This window comes from Pipistrellus kuhlii, unplaced genomic scaffold, assembly GCF_014108245.1.
Source record: "Pipistrellus kuhlii isolate mPipKuh1 unplaced genomic scaffold, mPipKuh1.p scaffold_m20_p_10, whole genome shotgun sequence".
Taxonomy (NCBI): domain Eukaryota; kingdom Metazoa; phylum Chordata; class Mammalia; order Chiroptera; family Vespertilionidae; genus Pipistrellus; species Pipistrellus kuhlii.
This window is the reverse complement of record NW_023425405.1, coordinates 19,251,610-19,267,208: the sequence shown is the minus strand read 5'-3', so window position 1 is coordinate 19,267,208 and position 15,599 is coordinate 19,251,610. Positions and strand designations below refer to the sequence as shown.

The 15,599-nt window shown below is 37.9% G+C and overlaps 1 protein-coding gene and 1 pseudogene across 18 annotated transcripts in view; one reads left to right on the top strand and one right to left on the bottom strand.

The window, feature by feature from the left end:
- Positions 1-15,599, bottom strand: part of LOC118713617 (putative RNA-binding protein Luc7-like 2) — a 62,914-nt gene that overhangs the window by 21,567 nt on the left and 25,748 nt on the right. For 17 of the 18 annotated variants that reach the window (XM_036428376.2, XM_036428356.2, XM_036428462.1 and 14 more), the window contains one exon: positions 2,841-2,939. In XM_036428376.2, coding sequence (XP_036284269.1) covers positions 2,841-2,939 — 99 coding nt within the window. Of the gene's footprint in view, positions 1-2,840; positions 2,940-13,174; positions 13,180-15,599 lie in introns of those variants that run through there. The other variant, XM_036428451.1, reaches the window with a different exon arrangement.
- LOC118714608 lies at positions 1,260-1,353 on the top strand (annotated as a pseudogene).

Sequence of the window (15,599 nt, the reverse complement as noted above, 5' to 3'; positions counted from 1 at the left end):
TTAAAGCAAGTGATCAAGAATATCACTTTCTACCTGACAGTTGTGGCTAATATTTCCATTTTATTTACATATATGTATGTATGTATGTGTATGTATAATTTAAAATGTGTTTTATTTAAAAACATAAATTGACCCGGCACATATCAAATTCTAAAAATAGTTGGTTAACCCAAAAATTAATTGAAAGTGAAAAGCAGGAAAGAAACCAGGAGAAAATTATAGAGAACTCATCACCCAAGAGTAGGGAAGGCCTTTCTAATTAATCCAACAGAGATTTTAAAAAGATTAATTAAATAACTAAAAATATTCCACAAGGCCCATAACTATCAAAAGAAAAACAGGCCGGAACCGGTTTGGCTCAGTGGATGGAGCGTCGGCCTGCGGCCTGAAAGGTCCCGGGTTCAATTCTGGTCAGGGGCGTGTACCTTGGTTGCGGGCGCATCCCCAGTGGGGGGTATGCAAGAGGCAGCTGATCGATGATTCTCTCTCATCGATGTTTCTAACTCTCTATCCCTCTCTCTTCCTCTCTGTGAAAAATCAATAAAAAATATTTAAAAAAAGAAAGAAAAACGGGGGGGTGGGGGGGGAAAAGATGCAAAATATTATCTGAGGGAAGGGCTAATTTTCATAGTATGTCAAGTTAGTACAAATCAACTAAAAATAAATGTTGACATCAAAGATTAACCAATAGCAAAAAATTTGTAAACTGACAGGGCACTAAAAAAGAAAATATAAACAGATCTTAAATATATGAAATATGTTCAAACTCACTCTTAAGAGAAATGCAGGTTAAAACTACACTTATATTACACATTTCATCTATCAAAGTTGCAAATAAATCTAGAAAACACACTATGTGGCCAGATGTGAAGTAGATAATCTCATATACTATTGGTGGGAGTATAAATTGATAATTATACTGAAAGCAACTTGGCAAAATTACTCTCTGACTCAGTTATTCTATTCTAGAAACTTACTCTATATACTTGATAAGTAAAAATGCATTATCATACTATAATAGAAAAAGACTGAAAATAACCTAAATTTTCACACCCTTACAGATAGAAAATTTCTGCTGTATTTTATGCCATGTGTATAAATCATAACCCAAACCAAATAAAATGCCAATATCCTCACTTACAAAAGGTAGCATAAGATTTATGCTTATCAGTATGTTTTATCTAATGCTGATTGGTATATTTTATGTAAATATAAAAAAAAGTTTCCCCATTTTAATACAATTCTCATGTTTTAAAAAAGTGCTCACATATACTAAAACTAGAACTACACAGAGATTAGCATGACTCATGGTTCAAGGATGACACCCAAATTCATGAACTGTTCCATAATTTTAAAAAAGAAAAAATATTTAAAGAACACACACACACAGTATAGAGAGATTTTGAGCCATTCAGATTTCTAAATGGTATCTCCTGTAATAATTCTTGTTTTACATTAAAAAACATTGTCCTTAATACTCTCCCTCTCTATGTGTATATTTACAGTACAAAAATATGAATATTGCTCAGCCAGCATGGCTCAGTGGTTGAGTATTGACCTGGTTTGATTCTGGTCAGGGAACATGCCTGGATTGCAAGCTCAATCCCCATTGTGGGAAATGCAAGAGGCAGCCAATCGCCCAAGGCGGAATAGAGCATCGGACTTCGGACTGAAAGGTCCCAGGTTCGATTCCAGTCGAGGGCATGTACCTTGGTTGTGGGCACGACCCCAGTGGGTGGTGTGCAAGAGGCAGCTGATTGATGTTTCTATCTCTCTCTCTCTCTTCCTCTCTGTGAAAAATCAGTAAAATATATACATTAAAAAAAAAAAAAACAGGCAGCCAATCAATGATTTGTCTCTCACCACTGATGTATCTGTCTATCTCTTCTTTCCTCTCTGAAATCAATAACAATTTTAAAAAATAATAAAAAATATGAATATAAAAATCCAATAGATTATTAAAAAGACTTACATGCACTAGAAATTGGTTTATATTTTTTTAAATTGATATCTTCCTTAATTACTACTACTTTATTGAGGAAAATATGCTTAATTTTCAGAAAAATATAGAGTATACTAAAAAAAAATGTTTAAACACACTTTGAATATAATAAAGGCAGGGTTTATTAAAATACATTTAATTTTTGCCCTAGCTGGTTTGCTCAGTGGTTGGAGCATCAACCCATGGACTGAAAGGGTCCCAGGTATGATTCTGATAAAGACTCAATCCCCAGTAAAATTCAGTGGAAAAATTTCCTCAGGTGAGGATTAACAAAAACAAAATTAAATAAACAAACAGCCCAGTTGATGTGGCTCAGTAGTCGAGAGTCAACCTATGAACCAGGAGGCCATGGTTTGATTCCCATTTGGGGTGCATGCCTGGGTTACAGGCTAGATCCCCAATGTGGGACCTTCGGGGAGGCAGCCAATCAATGATTCTCTCTCATCATTGATATTTCTGTCCCTCTCTCTCTCTCTCTTTCTCTCTCTCTCCCTCCCTCCTCCCCTCTTTATCTCTGAAATCAATAAAAATATATTAACAAAAACAAAAAAAATAAACATTTCATTTTCAAAACTGAGCTATCAGCTGTGTGCATACACAAATTTTTTGAGACATCCTGAATATAAATTATATTACTTTACATATTTTCTTAAAATATCCAGTTTTATATTTTCTAAAACTGTTAGGAAGTAGTACATGATCTCCAGTTTAGTACTACCCTTCATATAGCCACAAAGAAGATAATTTGCTAAGAGCCTTCCCCTATTAAGAGAAAAATCCATATTCAAAATTTTATATTGTTACAGATAATGTAACTCATTAAAATAAAATCACATACATCAAGCTCAAAGAAAAAATCTTGTTCTTTGGATGCAATTTCATAATCTGCTCTTAAAGCCAGGTCATGGACTTTCAGACATTCTCCAAGATCCATTCTCTAAGAAGGAAAAAAAAAAGAGACACATTAAACAGAAAATACATTTTTTTCAAAAATTCATTAATAACCATAGTACTCCATAGAATATATATGCTTCTTTGTTTATGGACTTTCAAATTATAGAATTTCATAAACAAGTATTAAACTTGGTGCCAACAACAACAACAAAAAAAAGGAGATCAATTCTATCTACCAATAAGTGAGAACAGTAATCATTTTTGTACTTAAGAATAAACTGACAAGGAAAAGCCTGTCTGAATCTGAACAAAGCTGGGGGGAAAAAGTTCCTAGCAACATAGATGTGTTTATAGCAAAGACTATTAATTTTCTATATTATGTCAGGTTCAAAAAGACAGTGAATTTACTATTAAAATTCACAAACACTGATGGACCAGAAAAAATTTAAAAACAATATACAATCCTATAGCTTGCTTATATCTAAGACAAATTTACAAATAACTAGGTATGAGCAGAATATTAGACATATTAAAAAACTTCTCAAAAGAAATAGTGTGGCATCACTGAGATAAATTAACTTATAGGGTATAGTCCAAACAATGTGACAAATCTTACTAAAGGCTGGCTTTAAAAGAAAACCCTCTCCTCCAAAAGACACATTTTGTGTGTTAATACATCTCAAAAGGGATATAAATAAGCCAACAAAACATCTCAAAACCAAACCATTCCAAAAAGCAAAAGAAAAGAAATAATTAGCTGGTCCTCGCCAGTTTGGCTCAGTAGATAGAGCATCGGACTGTGATTGAAGGATCCCAGGTTCAATTCTGGCCAAGGGAACATGCTCCGGTTGCAGGCTCAATCCCCAGTAGGGGGGCATGCAGGGGGTGGGTGTCAGATCAATGATTCTCTCATCATGTTTCTATCTCTCTCCCCCTTCCTCTCTGAAATCAATGAAGATAAATATATATATATATATATATATATATATTTTTTATATATATATATATTTTGATTTTTAACAGAGGAAGGGAGAGATATAGAGAGCTAGAAACATTGATGAGAGAAAAACATCGACCAGCTGCCTCTTGCACACCCCCCACCGGGGATGTGCCCGCAACCAAGACACATGCCCTTGACAGGAATCGAACCTGGGACCTTTCAGTCCGCAGATGGACGCTCTACCACTGAGCCAAACCGGCTTCGGCCAATGAAGATATATTTAAAAAGAAAAAATTAGCTGGAGAAAAATCATGATGTTAAGAACTTTGCAGCCAAAACCGGTTTGGCTCAGTGGATAGAGTGTCAGCCTACAGACTGAAAGGTCCCAGGTTCGATTCCGGTCAAAGGCATGTACCTTGGTTGCAGGCACATCCCCAGTAAGGGTTGTGTAGGAGGCAGCTGATAGATGTTTCTCTCTCATCGGTGTTTCTAACTCTCTATCCCTTTCCTTTCCTCTCTGTAAAAAAAAAAAAATCAATAAAATATGTTAATTTTTTTTTAAAAGAACTTATCAGTATGAAATAGAAACAGATTTTATTATGGTCCCAAAGAACTCTACAGAGTCATATTTTAACTCTTATTGTAAGAAATCATTTAAGCTTCTCAGGACTTACTGAGCTACCGGATAAATGAGAGGTTCATGTAGTTTAGAAAACAATTTTTCTAGGATATTGAGGAAATAATTCCACCACCAGGTAGCTTATTCTTCCAACTCTTGAGATTTTTATGACTATATCAAAATGTTTCTCTGTAGAACTATATTATCTCAGTTCTTAATTACTTGAAAGAACAAATGTGAAAAACTAAGTAAACAATGTCCTCAAAGCTATCCTTTGGGAAATTATAAGGAATATTCACCAAATTAAAAAAGTCATTACAATAATGGCACTAAAGTATCACTGTGTTGCTGAGAATGTGTTTTTTCAGGCCTTATTTCCAGGATCTCATTCATTATTCTATGGGCTATAACAAACAAAGGAGTTTTCCAGTAACAGTAAATAGCAACTGAAACTTTCTGTAGGTGTATGGAAATTTAAGGCTGCTTATTAAGCAACATTTATGGAGAAAAGGCTGTTGAAAAAAGTTTAATACTCTTTTAAAGATGCAGGAAAAAAAAGACAGGAATGAAAGTTTTTTTTGTTTGTTTGTTTGTTTGTTTTAATATGTTTTATTGATTTTGTACAGAGAGGAAGGGAGAGAGATAGAAACATCGATGAGAGAGAGTCATCGATCAGCTGCCTCTTGCACACCCCCTACTGGGGATATGCCTGCAACCAAGGTACATGCCCTTGACCAGAATCGAACCTGGGACCCCTCAGTCCCCAAGCCAACACTATATCCATTGAGCCAAACCGGTCTCGGCAGGAATGAAAGTTTATGGCCAAAGTATATTGTTACCCTCTTGGCTACAAGGGCCAACTGGTTTCTTAATACCTTAACATTAATCACTCCAACAACTTCTTTTGCATCTGTATATTTTTACACATGTATAGTTGCTCAGGAGGGGCTATACTTATTTCTTACAAGCTTAAGTGGTCACCGTTGGAAATGCTTTTGATCCAGTGCAGTGATTCTTAACCTGGACCCAGGGACCTTTAAAACAATACTGATGCCCTAACTGGTTCGGCTCAGTGGATACAGAGTCGGCCTGTGGACTCAAGGGTCCCAGGTTCGATTCTGGTCAAGGGCATGTACCTTGGTTGCGGGCACATACTCAGTAGGGAGTGTGCAGGAGACAGCTGATCTGGGATCGACGTTTCTTTCTCATCAATGTTTCTAACTCTCTATCCCTCTCCGTTCCTCTTTGTAAAAACAAAAAATCAATTATACACACACACACACACACACACACACACACACACACGATACTGAAAAGGCTTCTGAAGAGAGGCACAAGCCTGGTATAGAGGAATACTTAATATTTGTTGAATGAACCAATCTGGGAAAAGAGAGCAGAAAAGAACATTTGGCACAGGGGGCCCTGGACTTAATCAAGAGTGGTCAGGATGCACCCCAGAACAAAACTGTTCTGAGCTTTGGAAGGTCTTCTCATCTTGGATTATCTCCTTTGCTTGTACTACTTTCCTTCTTCTTCTTCTTTAAAAAAAAAAATAATAATAATAATAATAATATATATATATATATATATATATATATATATATATATATATATATATATAAAATTGATTTTATACAGAAAGGAATTGAGGGATAGAGAGTTAGAAACATCGACCAGCTGCCTCTTGCACAACCCCCACTGGGTATGTGCCCGCAACCAAGGTACATGCCCTTGACCGGAATCAAACCTGGGACCTTTCTATCCACTGAGCCAAACCGGTTTCGGCTGTACTACTTTCCTTCTTAAGTGTTTCTAGCTCCTTGGGTTTTCAGTTTCCTGGGCCATGATCACATGCAATTTTACAGTCTAACCTGGTACAACATAGTGGATTCTGGAGCCAAAGCCTTAGAAGGGCCTAGCTATAATAAAGATTTGGAGGGTTGGGGAGGATTACAATAATCCGTGCTTATTTTATGGAACTAAAGGACAAAAGAGCAAGGCAGACTTTCAAAATTCTAGATACTAATAGTTTATTTCCCCCTGTCCATACCATCATGACTAAGCATCTACTGTGGCACTGTGCCATGCACATCAGGAGCATCCTATATAATAAAAGCCTAATATGCTAAGTGTCAGGTCAGCCATTCAACCAAATTGTAACATGCTAATGCTATGCTAAGGCCACTCAACCGCTCACTATGATGTGCACTGACCACCAGGGGGCAGTCAGTCAACCAGTTGACCAGTCGCTATAACATTCACTGATCACCGGGGGCAGTCGACCAGTCGCTACAATGTGCACTGACCACCAGGGGGGGCAGATGCTCCTACAAGGTTCGCTTGCTGCTGTTAGAGGATGTTACAGAGCCAATTTCAGCCCAACAGCGGAATGACCAGTTGTTATGACATGCACTATCCACCAGGGGGCAGCTCAATGCAGGAGCTGCCCCCTGGTGATCAGGGAAAGCGCCACTCAGCAGCAGTGGCGGGAGCCTCTCCAGCCTCCACAGCAATGGGACATCCCCCGAGGGCTCCCAGACTGCCAGAGGACACAGGCTTGGCTATGGGACACCCAACACACACACACACACACACACACACACACACACACACACACACACCCCAAACCCCAAGTGCACAAAATTTCATGCACCGGGCCTCTAGTTTACAATAAAAAACAGTCAAGCCAAATAAAATCCAACAATTATATGCCATTGTAAAAGTGAGTGAAGGGAATGTATGCCTATGTTAATGCTCTTCATGACCCTAATCATCTAATTAAAAAGCCAGCAGGGCCCTTCTGGTTGAGCATCACTTGTGAACCAGGAGGTCATAATTCAATTCCCAGTCAGGGACCACATGCCTGGGCTTTGGGCTCCATCCCCAGGAGGGCACATGCAAGAAACAGCCGATCAATGATTCTCTTTCATCACTGATGTTTTTAACTCTCTCTCCCTCTGCCTTCCTCTCTGAAATCAATATAATTTTTTTTTAAAGGCCACCTGGGAGGGACCCATGATAGAACCACAGCATGAATAACTGGACCTCTCCAATGCCAAATCAATCCTGATTTCATCGCTAATATACAACAGTGCTTTGAATACTAAGTGTACAGATGTTTGTTGCTACTTCTTTTCTGAAATAAGTGAGCTTCAAAATGTTTATTTTAACTTAAAATGACTTTGTAATAAAAGCTACATAAAGAGTTTTGTATTTTTAAACTTAATTTACATAATAATTAAGTTCTTTCTCTAAGTTTATTCTTGGTGTTTTAATTAATCGACAAATTCTTAAGACTGTAAATGGGGGCAAAAAGCTTTTAATTGGGCAAATCCCTTTGTACTACTTTCCTTCTTAAGCAATTCCAACTACTCCTCTCTTATTCCAAAGTGCCCCTCTCCTCCAGGAACTAGACTACTTGGGCTTTTCACTTTCCTGGGCCATGAGCACCTGCAGCTTTACAATCTAGCATGGCTCACCATAGATTTTGGGTCCAAAGCCCTAAAAGGGACCTGCCTATAATAAAGATTTGGGGGTTAAGGGTGAGCTACAATAGCCCATGCTATTGTATTTTGTCTTTCTCATCCTAAATTCATTTCCTGAAGTCTTGACCAAATAGCTATACCTGGTACTGATAACTTGTAACCTTATGGCATTTTATACTGTTTTACTGTTTAACAAAGTTGATTCTGTTAACTGCTTTTTAAAAAATATATACCTTTCACGCCGAAATCGGTTTGGCTCAGTTGCAGAGCGTCAGTCTGCGGACTGAAAGGTCCCGGATTCGATTCCGGTCAAGGGCATGTACGTTGGTTGCGGGCACATCCCCGGTGAGGGGTGTGCAGGAGGCAGCTGGTCGATGTTTCTCTCTCATCGACATTTCTGGCTCTCTATCTCTCTCCCTTCTTCTCTATAAAAAATCAACAAAATATATTTAAAAAATAATAATAAATAAATTAAAAATATATACCTTTCTATTGGTTTCAGAGAGGGAAAGAGACAAAAACACCAATGAGACTGCCTTTTGCACACCCCACACTGGGGATCAAACCTGCAACCAGGGCATGTGCCCTGATCAGGAATCGAACGGTGACATGCCAGCCAGGCTGTTAAGTGCTTTTTTAAAAAAATATATTTTTTATTGATTTTCCACAGAGAGGAAAGGAGACAGAGAGCTAGAAACATCAATGAGAGAGAAACATCGACCAGCTGCCTCTTGCACACCCCCTACTGGGGGTGTGCCCGCAACCAATGTACATGCCTTTGACAGGAATCGAACCTGGGACCTTCCAGTCCGCAGACCAACGCTCTATACATTGAGCCAAACCGGTATGGCTGTTAAGTGTTTTTTAATTATATTCTTTTAAAATTCCAAAAGTGAATGTTATCTCCCCAAATAGACTCTAAGCTCTTTGAGAAAAACGGCTTATGTCTTTTCTTCTTCCATTCTACATAAAAGACCATATTCTGCACAACCCATGATTATTAAATAAACTTGATAATTTGAGAATGAATTCTACTTCTAAGAACTCAAGGAAACAATAAAATAACTACATATAGATAAACAAACACTAAGATTTAACAATAATGTTTTTGATCTAAAAAGTTTAAGACATTTTAAAATCACAGCAACAGCAGTTTGACTAACTGAATTAAGGAATAGCCATATGACACATGATATAGCCATTAGAAAAGTGTTCTTGATGCTAAGTGGAAAAAACATGGCAAAGAAAGACAATAAAATGCCATTTTTAAAAATTTAGAGACAGACACTGCTGTAAGGTTAGCTTGTCTAAACATTTTTTAATATATTTTATGGATTTTTCACAGAGAAGGAAGAGGGATATAGAGTCAGAAACACCAATGAGAAACATCAATCAGCTGCCTCCTGCACATCCCCCACTGGGGATATGCCTGCAACCAAGGCACACACCCTTGACCAGAATCGAACCTAGGACCCTTCAGTCCGCAGGCCTACGCTCTATCCACTGAGCCAAACCGGTTTCGGCTTGTCTAAACATTGTAATAGTTGTTAAATTAAATGCAATGAGCATATATTATTCTTACAATCAGAAAACCAATAAAGATACTTTAATTTTGGAAGAAAATATTGAGTTAACAGGAAAATTATACTTAACAACAAAAGTGTACTGCCAAGTGTAAACTAATGATAGTATGTGTCAATGATTATACCGGTAATAGAAACCAGACACCGTAACAGCTCTAAGCATTTGCAAATATTCTTGCTTTGTTATGTTAGTACATTTGCTTGGTTCTATAAGCTAAATCCTAAAGGGAATTATAAAATAGTGTAAGACTAATTCCTGTATCAATGAGTTTATATTCTCAATGTAAAAATTACATTAAACTAAAGTTGCCAATGTACACAAAAACATACAAAGATTTCATTGCCACTGTACAACAAAAACAAATGCAAAAAATATTGACATATTAATAGTCATTGGCTCAGTGGTTAAACGTCAACCTATGGACTAGGTCACGGTTTGATTTCCCACTCAGGGCACATGCCCGATCCACAGTGTGGGCCATGCAGGAGGCAGTTCATCAATGATTCTTACCCATGATTGATGTTTCTCTCTCTCTCTCTCCCTCTTCCTTCCTCTCTGAAATCAATAAAAATATTAAAAAAGAAAAAGAAACCATCAATAAAACAAAAAGGCAACCAACAGAATGGGAAAAGATATTTGTAAGTGATACCTCCAGAGGGAGCTAATATCCAAAATATATAAAGAACTCAACAACAAAAAAACAAACAATGCAATTAAAAAATGGTCCAAGAACTTGAACAATTTTCCCCAAGGGGACATAGAGAAGGTCAATCGATACATTAAAAGATCTTCAACATAACTAGTTATAAGGAAAATATAAACCAAAACCACAATGAGACCCCACCTAACACCTGTTGGAATGGTTATCCCATATAATAAAAGGTTAATATGCAAATTGTCTCCTCAGGGAGCTCAGCTGCTCGCTGTAACTTGTGCTGACCACCAGGGAGCGACACGAAGGCAGCCAGGGGAAGGAAGGCCCCAACCAGCAGCCAGCAGCTGGGGAAAGGAAGATCCCACATGGCCCTGATCACAGGCCAGTCCTAGGGACACTACCAGTGCATGAATTTCATGCACTGGGCCTCTAGTTATCAATCAAAAATAACAAGTGATAGGATATGGTGGAAAAAAGCACCCCTCATAGACTGCTGGGGGAATGTAAATATGTGGAAAACACAGAGATGCCTCAAAAAATTCAGAAGAGAGCTACCAAATGACCCAGCAATCTCTCTTTGGGTATCTATCTAAATAATTTGGAAACATTTATTTGTAAATATACATGTATTCCTATGTTTACTGTAGCATTATTTATAGTGGCCAAGACATGGAAACAACTTAAGTGTTCTTCAATTGATTACTGAATAAAAAATAATTGGTACACATATACAATTAAATACTACTCAGCTATGAATGACAAAATACTGCCACTTGAAACAACATGGATGGATCTTGAGAGTATTATGCCAAGTGAAATAAGTCAAGACGAAAAAGAACCTTTATTTCTTATCACTTTAACTCTTGAGAAATTCACTTTATCTCCCTGAACACCACTTTTCTCAAGTAATTCACTTTCTCCCTTCCTCATATCTATAAAATTTATTTTCCATCCAGGTTCAATGCTTGCTTCAAAACCCAGTCCAAGAACAAGAAAAAAACAACAAACAAACAAAAAAAAAAAACCACTAGTATAATAAAGGAAAAGCCTTTAAATAAAACCTAGATATGTGTGTTATGCCACTATTACCTTAAAATAAAACTCTCCTTTTTATTAATATTTTTTAAAATAGCAGGAAACCACACACGCTGTTGGTAGAATGCAGATTGGTACAACCACTGTGAAAAACAGAATAGTTTCCTCAAATAATTAAAAATGGAACTGCTGCCAAAACCGGTTTGGCTCAATGGATAGAGCGTTGGCTTGGGGACTGAAGGGTCCCGGGTTAGATTCCGGTCAAGGGCATGTGCCTTGGTTGTGGGCATATCCCCAGTGGGGGGTGTGCAAGAGGCAGCTGATCGATGACTCTCTCATCAATGTTTCTAACTCTCTGTCTCTCTCCCTTCCTCTCTGTACAAAATCAATAAAATATATATATTTTTAAAAAATGGAACTGCTTTATGACCCAGCAATTTCACTTCTGGGAATACATCAGAAGAAACCCAAAACACTATTTGGAAAGAATATATGCACCCTTATGTTCACTGCAGTGTTATTTACAATAGCCAAGATTTAGAAGCAGCCCAAGTGCCCATCAGTAGATGAGTAGATAAAAGAACTGAGGTAAGCTAATGGAATGGAGTACTACTCAGCTATTAAAAAAAAAAAAAAAAAGAAAGAAATCTTACTTTTGCAACAGCATGGATAGACCAACGCAGAGAGTATTATGCTAAGTCAGTGGTCGACAAGCCACGGCTCGAGAGCCACATGCCACTCTGTTGACTAATGAGTTTGCCAACCACTGTGTTACTGTTGACTAATGAGTTTGCCGATCACTGTGCTAAAGTGAAATAAGCCAGAGAAATACAAGTACTATATGATTTCACTTATATGTGGAATCTATTAGACAAAGTAAACTAACGAAATGGGGGGGGGGATATAGCAGGAGATACTTTTTGTCATGCATTTCAAACCCTACATATGCAAAGATCCTATATAACAATCCTATATAATAAAAGACTAATATGCAAATAGACCAAAAGGCAGACAAATCAACCGGTCACTATGATATGCGCTGACCACCAGGGGCACATGCGAAACATGGAGGGCATCTGCAGCAGACGACCGAGTGTGAAACATGGTAGGCATCAGTCCCGGCAGGAGGGTGGAACAGGTGAGCGAGGGTGCCAGACCAAGCAGGACACCAGTCACTGTCATCAGAGCAAGCCTCTGATGGTTACTGAAAATTCTTTGCTCCCATGCACCACAGTCCCACCTGGCACTCACACCTGCTGCCGGCACAGAAACCACCGCTCACACCTGCTGCCAGCACTGGCCCCAATCGCTCAGAGCCGTCAGCAGGTGAATTTCAGGGGCTACACTGCTGTAGGCTCAGGCAATTTTGTGCAGTAAACCATGCAGGTTTTAAGTCTGTAGAGGAGAAAAGGTATTCCAGGAAGAGGTAAAGAGGTAGGCAAAATGAGAAACATGCTGGGGAAGAAAAGTAGTGAGATAACAAGAAATACACCAGTCTGGCTGAGAGGACCAAATGATTTATTCATTAAAGGAGAGGTAGACTGGACTAAGGGTTTTAGATTTTTTATCATATATGTACAATTCTAAACCTAAAAAAATTTATGTGATAGCAACATATGGTTAAGTTCAATCCAATTCAGGAATGACTTCTTTTATTCATATTTAAATCTCTTTAAGTATCATTTTATCAAGTTTTCTCCAACCACCTTGCCAAAGTAGCTGCTAGCCCACTGTTCCAAACAATCTAAATTACCAGCTATGCTTTTCTGTCATAACTAAAGCCACATTATACTTTCTCAAGCTTAGTTGTGTATGTCTCACATGAGAATGTAAGCTCCCACCACTAAAGCAGAAATCTGTGTCCATCTTTTTGTCCCTAGCATAACACATGGGACAGATTAAGTCTGGAGAAGTACTTGAGTGAATAAATGAATGAATGCTGATAGCACCAATTAGCAACACTCCCAGAGATGAAAAAATAAATAACTTCTTGAAGAACAATTTTTTATTAATTTTTACTGGGAATTCTCTTTACTTTTTCCATCCAAACCCAATATAATCTGACATCTCACACTCACTCTTTTCTATTTCTTCCTCTTCTTAATTCCAGTATTATAATATTTAAACTTCATTATCCTAATCACTATTAAACTAATATCATAAAGAACAAAAAAAAAATCTAAATTTGGAAAATTTACAAATTATATTAACCAAATACATCAATATATCTATATATAATAGGTAGATAGATATTTTAATATTTTATTGATTTTTCACAGAGAGGAAGAGAGAGGAATAAAGAGTTAGAAACATAGATGAGAAAGAATCATCAATCAGCTGCCTCTTGCACACCCCCTACTGGGGATGTACCCGCAACCGCAATCAAGGCACATGCCCTTGACTGGAATCAAACCCAGGACCCTTCAGTCTGCAGGCCAACGCTCTATTCACTGAGCCATACCCGTTTCGGCTATATATTTTTTTTATGTGACAGACCTAAAAAAAGTCTATGGGATGATATAATTAAATATGCTCTGTTCTGTATAGGTCAAAGTAAAACACCAAATGTTTTTGTTTGTTTTTTTAAACTTGAAACATTTTATTTTATTTTATTTTTTTAATATATTTTATTGAATTCTCACAGAGAAGAAGGGAGAGAGATAGAGAGCCAGAAACATCGACGAGAGAGAAACATCAACCAGCTGCCTCCTGCACACCCCCCACCAGGGATGTGTCCGCAACCAATGTACACGCCCTTGACCGGAATTGAACCTGGGACCCTTCAGTCCGCAGACCGATGCTCTACCACTGAGCCAAACCGGTTTCGGCACCAAATGTTTTTAAAAGATCACCTAACAAGTAAGAATCATTAAACTAGAGAGATTGTACAAGGACATTTGGTCTTGCCACCTGCACATCAGGGTAGAACTCATCACATTAAAAAAAATATATATATATATATATATATATATATATATATATATATATATATATATATATATATATATATATATATATTTCCACCCTTGGCTGGCATTGCTCAGTGGTTAGAGCGTAGGTTTGTGCACCAAAGGGCATGTACACCTGGGTTGCAGGTTCAATCTCTCTCTCCCTTTTTCTCTCTCCCTCCCTCTCTCCTCCTCCCCACTCCTCTCCCTCACTCCCTCACTCCATCTCTCCTTCCCTTCCTCCTTCCCTCTCTCCCCTCCATCCTTCTCCCTTCCTCTCTGAAAATAAAATTTTAAAAAAGGAAGAAAAACACACAAATGCTAGCAAGAATGTTCAGAATGATAGAAAAAAAGGTTATTTCTCAAGAGCATATGTCCCCCAGGCTGAACAGCTCAGGGCATTAATGTACCAATTTGCCAACAATGCTCCAAACTATATTCAAAACGTGGCTTTTCAGGTTTAACAGTAGTTTTAATTATTCACCACTGGGAAGCTTTTAATATCCTCTGATTTTCTTGGTACCAAATGTGATTTTTTAAAACATGTTTTTTTTTACTGACTTCAGAGAGGAAGTGAAAGGGAGAGATAACCACATGACCTCTCTCATTGATGGATAATAAAGAACATTATAAAATGATGAACCAAAAGATAGATAAAGAGACAGTAAAGCAACAAGCAGACTATCAAATTACAGCGAGGAGGGTAGGGAGATCTGGGCGAGATAAGAGATCAACCATAGGACTTGTATACATGCATATAAGTACAACCAATGGACACAAAACTCTGGGGAGGGAAGGTATATATTGGGGGGGGGGGGGCAATGGTAAGATATGTACACAGATAATAATTTTTTAAAAATATTTTATTGATTTTTCACAGAGAGGAAGAGAGAGGGATAGAGAGTTAGAAACATCGATGAGAGAGAATCATCGATCAGCTGCCTCTTGCACACCCCCTACTGGGGATGTGCCCGCAACCAAGGTACATGCCCTTGCCCGGAATCAAACCCGGGACCTTTCAGTCCGCAGGCCGACGCTCTATCCACTGAGCCAAACCGGTCTCAACCACAGATAATAATTTAATAAAATAATAAAAAGGAAAAAAGAAAGGGAGAGATAGAAACATCAGTGATGAGAGAATCATTGATCAGTTGCTTCCTGTATGCCCGCTACTGGGGACAGAGCCCACAACCGGAGCACTGGAATTGAACCTGGGACCCTTTGGTCCACAGTCCAATGCTCTACCCACTGAACCAAACCGGCTAGGGTCCAGATGTAATTTTAGTTTATGCCATCTCTAAAAATGCTTGTTAAAGAAATACATATTTTTGTAATAGACTGAGAATAATAAAATAAAAATAATAAAATGGCTTAATATAAGGACATAATACACTTCAAAAGCCAAATCTTATAAATAAAACCTGTTAACTGGCATTT